This window comes from Gavialis gangeticus, unplaced genomic scaffold (genome assembly GCF_001723915.1).
Source record: "Gavialis gangeticus isolate Ggan-Ray unplaced genomic scaffold, GavGan_comp1, whole genome shotgun sequence".
Taxonomy (NCBI): domain Eukaryota; kingdom Metazoa; phylum Chordata; order Crocodylia; family Gavialidae; genus Gavialis; species Gavialis gangeticus.
In genome coordinates this window covers 120,081,657-120,098,324 of record NW_017728992.1, presented here as the reverse complement: position 1 = coordinate 120,098,324, position 16,668 = coordinate 120,081,657, and the positions used below count along the sequence as shown (strand labels likewise).

The window sequence follows — 16,668 nt, the reverse complement described above, 5'->3', positions numbered from 1 at the left end:
CCACTACAGACTCAGTTATGAAATTACTCTACATCCCAGACATACTTTTTTTTTAATAAGACACCCCCTTCCCATATATTAGCACAAATATAATTACAGAATACATAATCAAATGTCTATTCAGGTATCTTGCATAAACTAAATGGTGTGCTGATCTGTAAAAAAGCAAGTCAGTGGGAACTGGGCAAATAGGGCATTTGTGAGTGCCTGAATGTTTGTTCATGTTACTTTTTTTTGCTGGCTTATGCTGCCTCAGATATTCATTTGGAGGGTGGTGAGCGAGTAGTTAGCAGTACTAATACAGTTGTGATCAACTTGTCAGTTTCACATCAAAGTAGTAGGCTTTGATATTTGAGAACTGTGGAAAAAATATTCTGATTTGTTCTAACCCTCCATTAGTATCTGTTTGAAAAAACATCTGGAAAATGAACCTCTTCCTGGAAACGCTCAAAGTCCTGGTGCTCTCCATATATTACCTGCTGGAGTCTCTAGTTCGGTGTGTTATTCCCAGGCGAAAGAAGAATGTTACTGGTGAAATAGTGCTGATCACAGGAGCAGGGAGTGGAATTGGAAGACTGGTGGCCTTAAAGTTTGCCCGTCTTGGAGCTGTCCTTGTTCTTTGGGACATCAATCCAGAAGGTAACAAGGAGACTGGTAGACTAGCCAAGGAAGCTGGAGCAGTGAGAGTACACACCTATGCCTGCGACTGCAGCAAAAGGGAAGAGGTCTACAAAGTTGCAGATCAGGTAAAATAGTTCATGCCTGTTAAGTTATTTTGTGTTACACATCTGATTATCATGTATTGACCTCCTGCCTTGAAGTCTCCAAACTTAGTAGGTCCAGAATTCATGGAACATACACTGCCTGTCTTCAACACTGGCAGTGCCTAGTGTTGATTTGATCATACACTACTTTGTGTTTTCTCCTCATCCTCCCCTGCAAACTATTTGCATTCCTCTTCCTGCTAAAAAGGGGAAAAATCCTTCTGACTTAATTTGAACCTAGGTTACTGCAAAGGGGATGCTGGGATATAAGTTGATCTTTCACTAAGTAGCTTCAGTTGCTGAGTAGTTACTAGGAGTGAAATTCTACTTCCCTTTGCGCATCTAAATGGCAGCTTTCTAGCCGCGTACATGGAGTGTTTGACTTGCATGCAGACAGATATTCAGCTCTTCCTTTCCCTTCCCCCAACCCGTGCAATAAGGACATAAGTTTGAGAGTGTTGACTTAGTATGCACAGTTGGCTTCAGGCTGATCCAGCAGGTGCATATAACTGTGCCCCAGTCATGAAAATATAACTTGCCAGAAACCCATTGCCAATGTGTGTTAGAAGTAAGAGCATATTCTTGGGTTTTAGGCCCAGCATGTGTGTGGTTAGGACACTACCCAAAAAGCCACAAACCTGGGTTCTAAGGGAGTTTGAACCCGCATCTCGGTTCAAAGCATAGTCATTTAACCTGTGGCATGGTAGTAAGGAAATATCCAGTCCTCTCTGAAGTGCTACTTTTGGCCTGCTGGTCTGGGGAGCCAAGAGACTGGGAGATGCGGGGCCAGGAGAAAAAGAACAACCAAGTAAGATGACTGCTGTCCTGGAAAGGAGCCAGCTTTAGGCATCAACCTAGTGGCTTGCTCCCAATTGGATAGAAACTTCTCCACTGCTCTTTATCCTCTTTCTCCAGTAACTGTGAAATGCAAGGGGCAGTGGTTCAGCTTCCAGAGGAGCTCTGGAGAAAGATCTGGATAATGCCTGGCCTGTGATGTGGTGGGGTTTGGTGATTCCCAAACTGTAATGGGAATGCACAGGGGAGGCCTAGAAGCTGGGTCTCTGGCTTTCTGATTGAGTGCTTGAACCACTGAGTGATCAGAACTAAACCAAAGTCTACTCATTTTTCTCTTCTCTCTCTCTCTCCCTGCTTTTTCCCTGGACTTATGTTCAGGTGTGCACATACCTGGCCAATGCCTAGCCCTTCTGTGCATTCTCAGTCTATGGGCACACACATGCATACACAGTGGAAAGGCAAGGCAAAATCCACATGGGCATGCAACTGGAACACTGCCCTTTTGATGCACAACAATAGGTAGAATTCTGTTCTAGGCGTGTTAAACCGGTATATTGATACTGAAGCTAGACTTTAAGTTGATCAACCTTCTATCAAGAATGAGCACTGAAAGTAGTTGTACCTTGTTCTTATAAGTGGTTAATCCTTTTTACCCAAATATAGAATTGCTCATGGAAATTTGAAAAGATGTGGAGCGAGATTTGATTAAAACGAATACAACATGGAAGCTGAACTATTGCAGGCTTTCATTTCTTAGCTATACAGATTTAGTAACTGGTGTTGGTAATAATGCCTACAGCCAAGTTTCATGAAAGTCTTCCATTACAAGAATCTGTTTCCCATTGCATAAAACACTAAAACATAAAAAAGAGTTGGCTATAAACTTTTGTTTGCTTCAGGTCAAATGGTTCAGTCATGTCTGGGAATAACTTTAGGTTAAACTAAAGCATTTTTCCTTATGTTTAAAAGTTGTTTCTACTACACCTGGTTTTGTTGAGAAGATCTAGAGCTTCCATGGTTTCTGTGGCAGCAGTATTGTGTCGGGAGAGTTATCCTGATATCAAGTGCTTTTTCCCTTTTCTATTTTCCCCACTCCCTCACCACCTCTTCCCCTCCCCCTTTTCTCCACCCCTCAACCCATCTGTTTGGTCTTAAGCAGAAAGTACAGATGGTCCATGAAAGCTTGTTTGAAGCTGGAAATATTCGCAGATTCTCTTTGCATTAAGTATGTTTCATCCCCTTCACAGCTCATACATGCAGACGTGCTATCCCCACAAAGCAGCTCATGATACATGACAGGCTTTTCAGGTTTCAGGCGCTGTTTTGCTAGACTATTTTGCTTGGAATTGTTACTCAGATGCTGAGGGGAGCTGTGGCACCAAGTATCAACACTAAAAACAAAGAGACTTTCTCCTGGCCATTCACTGATACTATTCTGGGTACTCAAACAGCGTGGAGGTATAGAAGGCAAGACAATAGTTTGATCATCGAGAAATAGGGAGAGGACAGCAAGGACAGGATTGGTATTGCAGCCTGGGGGTGTGAATGCAGGGAGAGATTATGGACAGGAGGACCTCTAGCCATGACACTAGAACTCTGCTTTCCAAGTGGACTGTTGACATCAAATCAGAAATTCAGGTTGAATTATGGGAGACCATCTGGAAAAATGGGCATCTCATATTCATCAACATGGTAATAGAATTATTTTAAAATTCTATATTGATAGTTTGGCTTCACATTTATTGATGGTTGGGCTTTGCCCCACTTCACATTTAAAACATATTTCTAGTAACATAGCAGGCAAATATTGGGAGGATTCTACCACATATGATGGGCATGTCTTGGAATCTAGACTTTTCTGCAAAAGGCTGGAGACATGGTGAGGGAAATAATCAGCTATCAAAATATCTTATAGTGTTCTTGCTGAGCATTCCTGAGAACTCTGCAACACGAGTAATAGGGAATTGAGTCCCTGGTCCTTGTCGAGTTGGGATCCCTGCAGTTTGGGGAAGGGAGGGGTGGGGTGAGTCTTCCAGACATCATACCCTCCTATCCAAAATCTGGCCCCACTGGGATCTGAGACCCTTTCACCCACCTGCCCCATACATGGGCCAGCGATCCAAGTAGGGCTCTTTGAGGTGGCATGAGGGGGTAGGGAATGGGGTGGGGGGCCGGGGCTGGGCAGAGCTGTGAATGGGAATGGGTTGAGGAGGGTCTCTGGGAATGGAAAATGTGTAGGGGTCTTTGGGAATGTAGGATGGAGTTAGTGGGAGGCTGGGAATGCGGAGTGGGGGAGAGTGGAGGTCTCTGGGAATGGTGGGGGGAGGAGGCAGGCCTGGAATGGGGGATGGGGTGGTATCTCCAGGAACAGGGCATGGCAGCGGGGCTGTGTCGGCTTGGGGAGCGGTAGTGGTTTTTGTCAGATCCTGGCAGGTTTGGGACTTCTGCAGTTTGGGAGCAGGAGGGGACCAGACTCTGGCCCATCCCAGCTTGTGCCGCCTGAACCTTTTCCCTGCCAGCACTGGTTGGTCTTTGATAACCCCTGAGCTGTCAGGAAGGTGTACTGTCACTCAGGCTGTAGTATCAGAGTGCAACCTCTGAAAACAGGATGATTGTAATTCAAAAGAGAGAACAGAGGTGTCAAAGTACTGGCTTAAGTGAGCTTCTGCCTGTGCAGTGAGTGACACAATCCTACATTGTTGGGGTGGCCAGGTGAGAAATCTTGCCAGTACAGATATGTTTTTTTCCACTAGAACCTAAAGACACTAAAACCCTATGTTTAACTTAACTAACACGGGTGGTATATTTTGGAAAGGTTGTCCTGCATTGCAGCAAAATATCTGCTAGCTGTATGGCTGCTAACAGGTAAGTCCCCAACAGGGGTTCCTAAAAAGAGAAAGGTGCTGAAATTCAACACCATTCCCTACCCCAAAAAAAAAGTGTATGACCTACCCCAGAGGGATACAGTACTAGAGAAAGACAGAGGGAAAAGCCTGATGTGGAAAGGTTGCCAATTTTGATGTAAATATGAAACATGCTTTTTAAAATAGTTAAGGCTATTGTATGACAGCTTATCTTTTTATGTCCAGGTGAAAAAAGAAGTTGGCGATGTTAACATCCTAATCAATAATGCTGGTATTGTAACTGGAAGGAAATTTATTGAATCTCCAGATTCCCTTATGCAGAAAACCATGGAAGTGAATGCAGTGGCACATTTCTGGGTAACTTTTTTTTTTTTTTTAAGGATAAGCTTACTGACACCAAAAGAAGGATATGGGTGGTAGCAGTTGAGAGAAGGGTTATATTTGTCTCGTTTGAGTGGGAACCAAGATTTTTTTCCCCCAATTGGGAATTGGACACTTGTGTGCAGTTGTGAGGCCACACTCTCAAATTGTGGCATATCCGTAAGCCTCTCGTGTAGAGGAGGAGGCAACCCGGAGATTGGAGGAATGGCAGCAGCCCCTATTATTTGCATGGAGCTTGACTTGGCTTAGAGAGAAAGCATGTGCAACCTCCCAGGGTAGGCTTGTTGTATTCAGAAGCACTGCTGGAATAACTCTTATCAGCCTTACTGTCTGCCAAATTTGAAGGAGGACATTGAGCTTGTATAGCTAAGCCAAAATGCTGGTTGCTTCATTACCAGAAAAGATCTATTGGCTGCTATCATGAAGAGAGAAGTAGGACCTATTCTGACTATTTGGACAAACTACAGATAATAATGCAAGCTTCCAGTTAGAAATGGAAACTGGACTCCAGATTTATTCAGACACACAAATTCCTTGTAAAATCAATGGGAAGTTAGGCAACTAAGTAAGATGTTACCACTTAAACACCCTACATGCATGTGGGCCCAGGTAATAGCATTGCTAGATGTCCTAAATGTCAATCTCATATACTTTGGCACACATGACTACTTTGTGACAAAGGAAAGTAATTTGAGTTGTGTTTCTGCATGCATGAGAGCAGTATTGTATACAAAGAACTGTGGAGGGCTTATAAAACCATACTGTTCTTCCACGTTTTTCCCTCAAATGGAAAAACTGGTACAATCCACAAGTGACAGCGGGGGGAAGGTTAGAAGTTCAGGTTTCCCATTCCTGACTGCTGTTTTAAGGAGTGGTGGTTTTATTTCACATCGGCAGCCCACATGGAAAAAAGTTGATGTGCTGAGCTCATATGCATAGGAAGCCTGCATCTTAGAGAACATCTTTGTTTCATAAAGTGCTCTGTGGCTGGCAACAAACTAGTTCCTACCTTATTTCCAGTAACTGATAACATGAGGGAACAAAAATATATTGATGAGTCTGGCTTCCATGTGCAGATGATGAACTTCCTGCCCTGTCTTGTGCAGTCTAGAGTGCAGCTAACTGTGTGTGTTATGGCTTGTTGTGAGCAGAAGTTTCCTGGCAGGATTCATTCTAACATAGTACTCTCCTTTGAACTGATAAATGTGAAATATTAGTAGGAAATGTTTAGTGGTTAATTGTGGCTTTCCCCCATGTTTCATAGACATACAAAGCCTTCCTTCCAGCTATGATTGCCTCTAACCATGGACATTTGGTTAGTATTGCAAGCGCAGCAGGACTCTTTGGCACCAATGAGCTTGCAGGTTAGTATATTTTTAAAGGACTGTCTTCATGGAAATAAAGGTAAATGTTTTACCAAAAATACGTTTCTTCCTATAGGTGAGGATTTTCAATAATAAAGGCTGAATGGTTAGTTTTGGTGCCTAAATACGAAGTTTGACTTTTAAATCCTGTGAATACCTTGTAACACTGTCCCCCCACACACACACCCATATCCTCCATCCTACTTGCTTGGTATAGCTGAACATTAGGCCAGTCACATAGATGCCTGAAGGATTTAAGAACTTAACTGAAAGCTCTGATAACTAACTAGTGCAAACTCGCCTACAGAAATTCTTGCCAGAGAAGTCAGACTTGATGAACACACACATTGGGCTTGGGGAATGCAACAAGCATGTCTAGTAATGCTTAATTCAAAGAGCAATAAGAACATTATCCTTCACAGGTGCCTAGCTTTCCTGTTGTTATACAGTCATTTTGTAGTGCAAAAATATGTGGTGTTTCAGAGCAACATTTCACTTATACATTGTTTCTGGGCCCATATTTCAAGACAATGTATAGTAGCTCAGGAAATGAAGGCACGGAAGGAGGTATGGAGGGCTATACTAACAAAGAAAAAACAAAAACAACCCCCTGCTGAATACAAGGTAAAGGATGCTATGTTAGCACCACTGTCCACTAGATGGTGCTAAGGGATCATTAAAGCACAATTAACCCTTAAATGGATGTGAAATATGAAAACACATATCAATTCAACTAAAGTCTGACTTTATTGATACAAAAAAATGTTATTTTAGCAGTTTCTGTATACAGAGACAAAAACAGTACAATGATCTCACCCAATCCTAGATGTTACTCTGCTCAACAGAAAAGGTGGCCAAATGGTTCCTGAAAGCAGAGGGTGCATCGTTGGCTGGGATGGTCCAGACAGGTGTTGAAGGCTAGATTTATATTGACGCACACTGAACTGTTTTCCTTCCCCCTTTTATGCTTTTCCTCAACTTCACTCCTCTGATGACTCTTTGCTTCTGGATTGGTTTTCCATGAGTCAGTATACTGTCCATATTTTATCTTGTCAGCATATTTCTTTGTTCAACAGACCCATCACACACATACCTCTTAATTTGGCCTTTTCCGGTGTCCCAGTCTGGACAATATTCATGGGTCTTCTCTTACCACCTTTCATTAACATAGCCAATCATTCCATCCCTCTGATTCAGCCAGTTAGTGCCAAATTCAGTTGATTTGAGCTGGTAACAAGACTTATTTCTATGTTATGTTGACAAACTTCTCACAGTGATAGAAAAGAAAAGCAACATCATGCAAGCAAAATTCAAGGCCATAAGATGCCTGCAAGAGGCTGTAAGCTGCTTTCAAGAACAACTCAAAATCATCTGACATTACAGGCACAAGCAAAATGAAAAATTCATATAATAATGAGGCTATACAAAACTTAAGCAATGATAAAATAAGGCTAAATATAAAAGAGACTTTAAATAATACTATAATTCACCACTCAGGCAGGTGCCAGCCTGGAGTCCATTGCCAGCCAGATCTGACCCGTGAGCTGGACTTTGCCTGCTCCTGGGCTAAGGCTAGCAGACAAACCCTTGATGTTGGTGATATAAGGCAGTAGGAGAGAAGAGGAGAAGCTGACAGTAATGATGGAAAGGTTGTGCCTTAATGCTGGAGAAATGAGGTGAAGGAGATAGATCTGATAACAGCCTTTAACTACCTGAAGGGTGGGTCCAAAGAGGATGGAGCTAGACAGTTTTCATTGGAAAGCTTTTAAGGCCTGGCTTGACAAAGCCCTGTCTGGGATGATCTAGTTGGGGATGGTCCTGCTTTCAGCAGGGGGTTGGACTACATGACCTCTTGAGGTCCCTTCAATACGTCATTTTCTATGATTTGATGATTGGGAGAAAAAACTGGGAGGAATTCTCCCTATTCTGGGCAGGCTGTATCAGAGGAGCAACAAGACATGGGAGGCACAGCTAGAGCTGTGAGCATGAACCAGGGGATGGGAATGCATTTTGACTGAGAGAGTGCAGAGGGAAGATGAAGGGGCACCAGAGAGTTTAACATGAGCTAGCAAATGAGGTGGAGTTGAGGGGAAAATGGAGTGTGTAATTGGGGAATTCCAAATGGGAGGGAGAAATGAAGAGTGCCAATGACAGCTTTACCCAGCCTGGCTTGAGTAATTGTTCCTGTGCTGTGGTGAGCTGTTCGTTATTACCAGATGTGTGTGTCTTGAAATTAACTGAATTTCTTACCCTGATTCTGTAGGCTACATGAAGGTTATAGGTATGCAAATTGCTCCTATTAAAGCATCTCGCTTTCTCTCAAAAGAAAGGAGGTCTGAGTTTTTGCCTGGTTTGTTCACAGATAGAATATGGAGAAGCAATAGTACCTCATCATGTTTGTAACAAAGCTTCCTTCACAAAAAAAATGTCTAAACAATAACTCTGGTCTCTTTTATTTGCTTCCCAGATTATTGTGCAAGTAAGTTTGCAGCAGTGGGCTTTGCAGAAACCATTGATGTAGAGATGCGTGCTCTGAAGAAAACTGGCATTAAAACAACCATTGCGTGTCCATACTTCATCAATACAGGCATGTTTGATGGCGTTACAACCAGGTGATTGAAACGGAGGAGATTTTTCTGGTGTTACTTCTCTTTTCATGTGCAAATGCATTTGTTTTTACAAATGATTCTCCTGTAACTTGGAAGTGAAGAGAAAAATAGTGAAATGCAAGAAATGGTGGCTTTGAATTTAAAGCAGGGTAGAGAAGGAAGTTGCTACAATTGAGTATCTTGGAATTGAGAACAAGATACAAAGTGAAAGCCTTGACAGTAGGGCTGTGTGAAGCTTTGGTCCTTGATTCGATTCAGCAGAGATTTGGCCCAATTCAGTAGCCATATCTCCGAATCTGAATCGAATGAGAGGACCCTTTAATCTCTCCGAATTAAATCAGAACCCTTCAAATCAATTCAGAGAAATACGGAGATTCAGACATAGACACACCTTTAAATGCTTTTTCTACATACCTCAAAGTAGCAGGCAGCTAATCAATGCTGCGATGCTGGAATGGATGGAGTATCCCACAGAAGCATGGGGGCGCTCCCCAGCACGCTTGGCAGCAGACCCAGAAGTGGACCAGAAGCACTATGGGTCCACTTCCAGGTCCACCAGGGAACACGCTGGAGCGTCCCCCCGGCTTGGTGACTGGGTCCGGGGAGGGGCACCTGGGATCCCTCTGCAGCCAGTTGCCCAGTTGGGGGAACGCAGAGGGGCCCTCCTGCGTGCTCCCTGGCAGACCCAGAAGTGGACCAGAACTACTTCTGGTCCATTTCCAGGTTCACCACTGAGCATGTGGGGGGCCCCCTCCCTGCATTCCTGTGGAACAATCCTTCCGCCCCAGCATCGCAGCATTCACAAGCCATGCTGCTACCTCGAGGTATGTAGAAAAAACATTTAAAGCTGTGTTTGTGGCCGAATTACTGATTCTCCAAATCAGCATCGAATCTTCAGATTTGGATTCAGCCGAATCAAATCAGGAACTGTGATCTGAATCAACTAATCGAATCACTGTCCCCAACTTGGGCTGAATCTGAATCCAAATCGAATGGGGCCAGCTTTGCACACCCCTACTTGACAGTTACCGTGGTAATCATCATAGTCATATGTCTCTTGTACAGGTTTCCATGTCTGCTTCCTATCCTGGATCCAGAGTATGCAGCTGAGGCGATCGTCAATGCTATTCTACGGGAACAAGTGTATTTGATAATCCCAGCACTAGTGTGCATTTTATTTGCTGTGAAAAAGTAAGGATTGGTATCTTCCTTGTTTCTTGTGTTTGTTGTTTTCCTTTCCTTGGTCAAATGTGGTGTTTCTGCTACTTATGCTCTGATTCCTGGGTGTTTCGGTTCACTTTTTATGTTGATAAACTCTTACCACAGAGTGGGTATTACATGGCATAATCCTGAACATACTTTATACAAGGGAATACCTTCCTATTGTTGAATGTATCCAAATCCTTTATAAAGGAGAAACTCTTTTTAAAAAAATGTAAGCTAGGAAAAATTGCAGCTGGACTTCTATCTTGATTGCATGGAGGACTGCTGTAGTAATGCTACTGTGTAGTGAATCAGGTGAGTGAGAATTGGCAGAGTTGAGGTGGGTTAGATGCACAAACATGGATTTGGAGCCAAAGTTTAGGCTTCTGTTTTTAAACATTGGCTGAAAATCCAAGGCAAAGAGCTGAGAGAACAATGACCAGATGTTAAATTAGATAACACGGCATAGACTTAATGGGTTCACAGAGCAAACCCCCTTCACAAAATACAGCTACCTGACTCTGGAGGTCTGTCCAATGAGGCTGCAGCACATAACCTCCAGTGCTGGAGATATTCACCCACTGCTTAATCGCACTTTAAGATAATGGAAAATACTTTAAAGGCCAGTTTCTCCTTATGCAGTCAGGTGGTTCCCTTTAACTCTTTCTTTTGAGTTTCTGAAGGCTAGACACTCCCCTAGAAGCAATTGGTGGTCCAAAACTTACTTTAACTCCTTTTCTGTTTAAAATAATAGAATGTTGCTCAACAGTTGCATGTATTTAAGTGAGAAACTACTCATAGGGATAAAATGACTGTTCAAAACATTCCCCTGTATAATTTTATTTACAAACACGTTAATATTTTTAGGTTTTCATTGCTGTTGCCACCTCTTCTGCAAACCCTGCACTGGCCTAGGGCATGAGAACATACTGCACTGAAACTAGGCAATAATGGACTTGAGTCCAGAAAATGACGGTTTCTAAAACTTCTGACTTCCAAAATCAATTATCTGTTGCTGGAGTAGGAGGCCTATTAGCTTTGGGATGTCTCCCACTTCCTTAAGATCTTGGCAAGATAGTAAATTGCCATGTAGAGACTGAAGTAATACATCAAAGAATGTGTCCTGTTTGGGGACTAGGGTTCCCAATGTGTAATCCTGGCTCTGACAGACTAGCTTTTGTGGCACCAAGGATCACCCCCTCTGCCTCGGTTTTTCTGGCTGTAAATTAGAGATTTGTCATCCCCATGGGGATGCCATGCGGACTGCTTGTCCAGAATTCTTGAAGCCATACATTTTCTTTTAATGGGGCTAGTCAGGTATGTGGCTCTTGTGAATTGTAAAACTCCATATAAATACTTTGTGTGTTCTTTTTCCTTTTCTCTCCTTCAGTTTACTGCCTGTGAAAGTAGCACGTCTCTGGGAAGATTACTTTGGAGTTTCTCATTCCATGGACCACTTCTGTGGTCGGGTGAAAAAGGACTGAGAACAGAACGACAGTGTCAGACACCAGCAGCTTTATGCTAACATGGACCAGTTTAGAGAGACAAAAGGTCAGCTGCTTCAGCAACCAAGAGCTTAAGGTGCCTCACACTTCATGTTTGTATCAGTTCTAATAAACAGCTTGCATCCTGTGCCAGCTTGTCCTCCAGTGAGAACAGTGCAGTGTTTGTAGAAAGTTTGTTTAACCCAATCGGGAGTTCTGTCAGTAGTATCTGTCTTAATTTATGTACATGACAAAGTGATCATAAGTGGAACCTTCTGGGTGACCTCAGTTAAGAACTTGGCAGCGTAACAGAATTGGAAGCTGAATTGGCCTTGTTCTGTATGCATCTGGATTGTAGAGGAGCAATATTAGGAAGCTTTCATTGTTAGTGACTGGCTAAGGGAGGTAATTCCCTGAACTGTCTGGCATCTTTTTACACTCTCTGAAAATCACTTTCTTATGAATATGACTAATGGCTGTGAAAATATGATAAATATTAAACATGTTAATGGTGTGTGTGTGTGTGTGTGTGTGTGCGCGTACACTTCTTTCTCTAATCATAAATGTGCTTGAATTACTCTGCAGTGGGGAGGCATGGGGAGAGGTGCCCAAGGTCTCTGCCTCAGCCTACTACCTTAAAAAGACTTTCCCTTGGAACAGGAGGGCAGGTGTATGTGGAGGTAATGGGTGCCTGGGCCCTTGCTTCTGAGGAGCTTGGTATTCTGCAAGCAGCCCAAAGCCTCCACAACTCTTAAACAGTGTTTTCCCCAAGATGCTTATCTGTGTCATGTCATTTGTGATGGCAGGGCACAGGTAAGCTGATTTGGAGATGGGAGGGGTGGGGGAGTGGAGTGGCTGGACAGATAAAGGGGTACCTGCTCATCCGGTTTCCCAGGAGGCTGGGGTGCTCTTGCAGTGGCTGCCTAGTGTTTCCTTTTCCACTGTCAGGAGCTGAATGAAACTGAGCAGGGGCTTGAGGACAAATGGTGTTTGAAAGCTGCCAGGATATTGAGCAACCCCCTGGAACACAGAAGGAGAAGTTTCCCCGTATAGACACTTCCCTTCCCAAGCTACCCCAGATCAGCTTGAGGTGCCCTGAAACTTGGTCAGCTTCCATTGGTGGCACCTTGGGGGAACTGCTGTTGAAAACCTACAGGGACATTGGGCAGCCCCTCAGAGCAGCTAGCACGTCAGGAACATAGAAGCACTTGTATCCACATAACCATGCCCCCCACATGTCCAAGGCAGCATGAGTGTAGCAGGACCAAGCCCCAGGAGCAGCTGTGGTACCCACTAGTGACCACACAGCTCCTCCTCCACTTCAGCCCATTGGGGTTCCCTCCCTTTTACTCTTGCCTACCAGGCCTTTTATAATATTATTTTATTGCAAAAAGGGAGGCTGCCTGAGGGTTCCCATTTTGGGGGCAGCATGTCTGTCCTATACCATGACCTCCATCCTGACTCTCATGCCCTAAGTACCCCCCTACTCTTAGCTCCATCAGTGCTTCTGAGCACTACTTGCCTTAAGGGCTATTTGTGGCCTCCTTTCACCCCTACAGCCAGACTCATGCCTCATAGATGGTACTTCAAGTTTCCACTGGAAGTTCTGTCTCACGTCAAGCCTGACAAGGCTCTCCCAAGTTCTCCTGGCCCCTGGCCTTGCCACCCCCACCTCCCTGACCATAGGCTTTGGCCCTCTCAGCTTAAGCCTGCTCTGGCCCTAGCCTTCTGCTTTCCAGGACCCTGGATCTCTCACAGCAGCTGTAGCCTCTCCCAAACCCTCAGGTTTTGGGTCCTTAACTCCAGGCCAGGCTGCTTCCACTACCCAGGCTTTTGCCCTCAGGGTCCCTGACTCCAGGCCAGACTGCTCCAACTGGCCTTGGCACTCCCAGCCTCAGCCTGCACTAGCCCACAGCCTTCTGGATCCCTGACCTTAGCCAGGCTGCCTGACCCTGGTCTTAATTCTCTCAGCCTAGCCTAATGCTGCACACCAGCCCCTAGGTCCCTGACCCCTGGCTAGGTTGCCTGCTTCTGAGTGCCCTGCCAGGCACCCATATCTGGCCCCCATACCTCCTCCATAGCCACAACATGGTTCTCTGGGTCTTAATCTGAACATAAATGCAAGACCACTGGCTGTATAACAACAAAACTCTCCCCACACTGGACCAATAATTTGTGTGTGAGCTGTAAGTCCCCCTTAGCTATTTACTTGCACCTCTTGGGGACAGCTTGGGTGCTAGTCAGTCCCTTTCTGCAACCATTCTGCTCAGGAACTCCTCTGCCTGTAAGGCTAAACTGACTATCTGGTCTCAGTGGTTTTGTGTGCCTCTGAAGCCCCACACCTTCCTGTCAGGTGGCTCTCAAACCATCTACAGGGCTTCCCATTCTGTTCTTCTGACCAGCCTGCCCTTCTCTTTGTAGTGGCTTAACCCCGCTGCTTGCAGCTTCTATTCCTGGGCTGCCTACTGCTGCTGTCTTCTTAAAGTAACAGGAGGTTTGGCTTCCTGTTACACTGGGGCAAAGTGGACCTGGGTCAAGTGCAGACAATACAGGTTGGGGCAATAGAGCTGTGGCTGCCTACCAACGTAGGTACTTGCCGTGCCATAGGAGAGGAATAGTGTAGGGTGGGGTGCCTGGAGGACTGACAAGACATTAGTCACAGAAAGCCTGGTCTCCACATGTAGCGTTGGGTTGGTTCAAGGAGGACTAGTTCAAAATAATCCCTGATATTTCAAAAGTGTACCTGGAAAATTGTGGCACATTTAATCCATTTGCAATCAGTTGAACATATAACTTGTGGTTTAGACAGCAATTACAATGGGGTAAGAGTTCTGTCTGCCATAGTTAACTCATGCTGATCCTAAAGGTAGGTAGTAATTCAGACAGCCACCTCTGTGCTTATGAGGCATCATGTGGAAGACCTTTATATCTGCTAACAACATGTTCCCAGGTGATGTAATGTAACACCAGAACACATTTATGAGCTAAAACAGTTTGCACAACTGTTGCACCAACTTAGTGATTTTTGACTTCAGATCAAAATGTCATCACCATTGCATTTAATCTATGTGAGATTGTGGTAGTATTTGCTGTTTGGTAGAGAATAGGATCCGAGCAAAGTTGAACTGATTCAAAATAGTTTTCTGTCTCTCAGAACGCCAAGATTTCAGATGTTTTCCTTTTTTGCATCAGGATGAACCTGAGACCTTTCTCAGTTTTCCAGTGAAATATCTAAAATGTGTGCACACACGGCAGGATAGCCAACAAGCAGCTGATGGTTAAGGCACTCCCCTGTGGTATAGGAGTTCAGCTCATCTCCATTCTGCCTGGTTTAGATCAGGGCCTTGCATCTACATCCCAAGTACGTGCCAGAACCACCAGGCTATAGAAACAGCGCATGTTGCTGTGAACATCCCTTGTTCTCAGGATCTGCTGTTCAAATGTTGCATAAGTAGCGTAATTGCTTGTGGAGTAGAAGGAATTTGACTCTATAGACACTCATCTGCAATGGGAGAGTGAAATTCAAGTCTGTGCTCCACACTGGGTAAAACATGGATGATTTGAACTCAGGTCTCCTGTTTCCCAGGTGAGTGCCCTAAAAATGAGAATGTTGGCTATTTTGGCATGTGGGTATCTGCATTCCATTGCGGACCTTTCTCAGTTAAACTTGTCAGCTTAGCCACATGTCAATGAAGAAACTGGCTTTTGTAACAGAATTCGAACCAGCTGGAAAAAGCAGAATCCTCAGCAAAAGTGCACTGCTTGTGGAGATCATTGCTTTTATGTATGGATATGCAGGTGCATGTGTGGACCTAAGACAGGAAGGATTTCTTCTGATCATTGAGGAAAATAGCGAAGAGAGACATGTCCCCACAAGTGCATGCATGCAGAGGCGCACATTTCCAGCAGGACAAAATAGCAGTGGCACATTTGTGCCGCTGCTACTAGTCCCCAGGCATACCCTTGCACATGCACTCTGGTGCACAGCAAAGGGACCCGGGTAAAATAAGCAGCCTTACCTGGGGTTCTCAGGGACTCCTTGGGCAGCAATGGTGCTGAGCCAGCTGCTCGGAGCCTGGTGGCGCACACTGCTGTCACGCGTGCCACGTCGCTTTTTTAGCAGTGGTTTTCTGGGGTTTTTGGGTTTTGGAGGGGTTTTTTTACTCTGGATCTCAGTTACCTCATACTTACTTCTTTGTTTTGTTTTCCCTGCTCTTTCCATCTCATGTTTCCTTCTGAACTGCATTTCATCCTCCCTCATCCTTGTTCCTACATGCCTGCTGACCCACTAGTTTTACACACACACACACACACACACACACAACCAATGGGTCAGCAGGCATGTTGGATATATGTATTCAATTAACTGAAACCTAGCTAACTTTTTTCTTGTTTAACTGGCCCCTTCTCAGTTTCTTTCTCTAGGCTCCACCTCTCTGCTCCTATCCCCAACTTCCCTGCTGCATTTCTAACTTTTCTGGCAGTCAGGCAGAATTTTTTTTATTGCTGTTTATTAAAGGGAAGATATTTTCAAAGGCTCCAAAGACAGTGAGGTGTTTAATTTCCTCTGGCATTCAGTGGCACCACTGGCCCTTTTCCTCCCAATTTGTTACTCAGACTATATCTTCACTTTACAGCTAAGCACGATTGATTGCAAGTCAAGCTCCCCACTTCTCTATGCATGCAAACCTTTTACTCAGGTTTTAAGATGGATTTAAGCCTAGGATTGCTGCCCATGGAACCAGTGCCCATTGTAGGGATATGCGGAAAGCAGATTGCAGCTCTGGCCCAGGCCCGGCATGACACCGTCTGGCTAGTTTCCATGGAAACCCTGCCCACTCCATCTAGCAACCCTGGCAATGTGTGCATGGTGGATGGGCATGGGTGCCTGAGCACCGGGTCCAGATTCAGCAGCAGCAGAGATGCTGGCAGCAGCAGCCAGAAGGAACCACAGCCAAAGGGGCTGTTAGGACGCCAAGTCTGGGTGCCACCCCACCCCTGCCCTACAAACTACAGCATCTGGCATGACCGAGAGCTGTACACAGGGAGAGAGAACTGTGCTCTGTGCCAGGTGGTACCTCGACATGTAAGGGTAGCAGGACTGGCTGTATGCACCACAGCCAGGGATGCCTCCCACAGCTGTGCTGGGTGGGTCTGAGGGACCTGCTATGGGCCAGATAGAATCAATTGGCAAGCCAGATCCA

The 16,668-nt window shown here is 44.8% G+C and overlaps 1 protein-coding gene across 1 annotated transcript; it reads left to right on the top strand.

Moving 5' to 3' along the window:
* Positions 1-374: 374 nt before the first annotated feature.
* On the top strand, positions 375-11,973 carry LOC109304761 (epidermal retinol dehydrogenase 2-like). Its single transcript, XM_019527575.1, has 6 exons — positions 375-746; positions 4,649-4,780; positions 6,069-6,168; positions 8,636-8,780; positions 9,843-9,968; positions 11,371-11,973. Exons 1-6 carry the CDS (start codon positions 426-428, stop codon positions 11,462-11,464), a joined length of 918 nt encoding a protein of 305 aa, XP_019383120.1. The 5' UTR covers positions 375-425; the 3' UTR covers positions 11,465-11,973.
* The last annotated feature ends 4,695 nt before the right edge of the window (positions 11,974-16,668 follow it).

Coding starts and splice junctions, on each gene's coding strand:
- LOC109304761 (XM_019527575.1), top strand. CDS start 426: ATGAACCTCTTCCTGGAAACGCTCAAAGTCCTGGTGCTCTCCATATAT. Junction 8,781..9,842: donor TTTGATGGCGTTACAACCAG/GTGATTGAAACG, acceptor TCTCTTGTACAG/GTTTCCATGTCTGCTTCCTA. Junction 9,969..11,370: donor ATTTTATTTGCTGTGAAAAA/GTAAGGATTGGT, acceptor TCTCTCCTTCAG/TTTACTGCCTGTGAAAGTAG.